Source organism: Dendrobium catenatum, unplaced genomic scaffold, assembly GCF_001605985.2.
Source record: "Dendrobium catenatum unplaced genomic scaffold, ASM160598v2 original_scaffold_193588, whole genome shotgun sequence".
Classification (NCBI taxonomy): domain Eukaryota; kingdom Viridiplantae; phylum Streptophyta; class Magnoliopsida; order Asparagales; family Orchidaceae; genus Dendrobium; species Dendrobium catenatum.
In genome coordinates, this window is record NW_021512006.1 from 1 (window position 1) to 2,280 (window position 2,280).

Below are 2,280 nucleotides of genomic sequence, written 5' to 3' on the forward strand. Positions count from 1 at the left end.
TCTCCATCTCAATGCAAACTAGAAGACAGCCAGCAATTAATGGAATATCATTGTTAGTTTATCAACTCTATATCTATCCCAATATGCATCTCAATGCACTGCAACAAGCAGGCAATGGAATCCCTTTAACTTTCTCACCGCTGTCTATATGCATAATCTAAGAATCAACCGCTCAATGAAGTAGGAGCAAGAAATTTCTCTCAATCTCTCTCTATCTTCAACGCAACTAGTAGACACTAGAATCTACCTATTATTTATTGCTGTATCCTAAGTTCTAGAAGGCCAAATAGGATAACACTTAGGAAAAAACAAAACACTTTCTTCAATAAAACATAAACCACCTCAGACAGAAAGAAACTTGATAGGAAACAGTTATAAGAAAATTAGAAAACAATAAGGAAACTTTGCAATAAACAAACTAAAACATAAACTTCCATCAGAACAACCTAAAAAGTTCACCTCACATGCAAATCTGAAAATTGGAGATTGGCGCTAAAAAAAAAATCAAACCGGAGGTTCACCACAACAATCTTGTTCCAACACAGGTCGACACTCCTCCGGCAAATACCAACAAACCGGCTCAACAACACACCACACTCTTTATATTAGGAGAAGAAGGATACAAGTGGAAGGAAAACCGTGGAGAGTTGAAATAGATAGAAGACCGGAAGAAGAAATAGGTGCACGAAAAGAAAGCTCTCAAGCTTATGAAGAAAACCATCAGGTTTCAATCAGATTTCATCTAAAAAAACCTCCTTCCCTGTAGCAAAGAACCCCACATATAGAAGGAAAAAGGACCTAACAGCCCCATAAATGAGCCACCCCAAATAGCCAATAGGAGCCAACACAAAACATGGAAACAGTACAAAGGAAGGGGAATGGATAGCTGCAGGAATTCGAAACAGCAAAAATAAACTGCCAGCTGCATGGGAAATAGCAGGAATTCTAACCGGCAAAAGACAAACCGTAATAAGCATGGAACACCAAGCAACCAAGAGGAAGGGAATGAAATGAGCCAAGCCCATTAAGGAAATTTCAGCCCTCCACTAAGCCAATAAAGAAACAAGAGAACAAGGTCAATAAAGGAAAACAAAGGAGAGAAATTACCACAGAGCACCAAACCCAAGCATGATCACAGGTTGTTTTCCATCATAGGGCACATAAAAACATAGACAAAAAATTACATAAAGTCCAAAACATAAATAAAATACAAAATATAAAACGATAATCCTTGACTGCATCATTTACGGTTGATTCATGCATCCACTTATCAATCCATCAACATCAATCAAAGGTTTATTTTAATTTTGCATTCCTCTTAACATATATTGATCAAAGTGTTCATGTATTTATCAAGTTTCAATGGATAACTTAGTTTCATTACTCTTCATATTACGAAAGCCTTGAAGACTTGAGCATGTCAACATATATGACTATTCATTTTGTGGCAGATACGATAACATGCACAATAAATATCTCAAAATAACGCGTTAAAATAGTTTCACGAATATGCACTAAAAATGCACAAAAATAAATCTATTTAAAAAACACAACCAGAATAATGAGAATGCCAATGATGTAAATACCTCCGACTGTGCCAGGCCGAATAATTACTAAAATTGGTGTTAATCATATCCATAGTGAACTTCAACTCTTCCACCTCAGGCAAACCCTTCAGCTTGGCAACAAACCTAAAGTGCCAAAGCATGAACTATAAAGCCTAAGCAAGCACTTATAATCTAATGAAACAAATAAAGCATGACTGATGCATCACCTACGGTAATTCCAACCATGGAAATTGCGGGAATCAGCTTTTAGCAATTGGTCCAGGAGCCGAAATTCCCTGTCAAAATCTACTTCGGCAAGCCCTTGACTTAAAACCCATTTCCGGTGGTACCATGCCCCATAAGATTTAGGGTTCGCTCTCAATGCTATCTCTACCTTAAGAATTTGAGATTTAGAACCCGACATCAGATCTACCCACTAAATAAATATTAACAATTCTCAATTCACTTCCAAAAAAAGGATAAAACTCACGGCTCTGAGCTCATCGTCCACCAGAGATTTGATACGCTCTGAATCTGTCGCTTCCTTTAAGTTCTGCTGTAGAGCGAGCTTCCGGTAGTTCCAGACAGTTAATATTTCTGGATTAATTTCCAGTAGCTTCGAGCTGGCGGCGATCGCCTCCTTGGTATACCTATCAAAAACCACAGGATTAAATGCATAACCATTGGATGCTGGAGAGAAAGGGAGAGAATGTAGAGAGAGAGAGAGAGAGAG

General features: G+C 37.9%; 1 protein-coding gene across 1 annotated transcript; it reads right to left on the reverse strand.

Moving 5' to 3' along the window:
- Window positions 1-9: 9 nt before the first annotated feature.
- On the reverse strand, window positions 10-2,237 carry LOC110107850 (geranylgeranyl transferase type-2 subunit alpha 1-like; the record flags this gene model as incomplete). Its single annotated transcript, XM_020838278.2, has 3 exons — window positions 10-1,691; window positions 1,775-1,941; window positions 2,038-2,237. Coding segments are annotated over 3 exons (518 nt in total), but the record flags the coding sequence as incomplete, so codon positions are not given.
- Window positions 2,238-2,280: the final 43 nt, after the last annotated feature.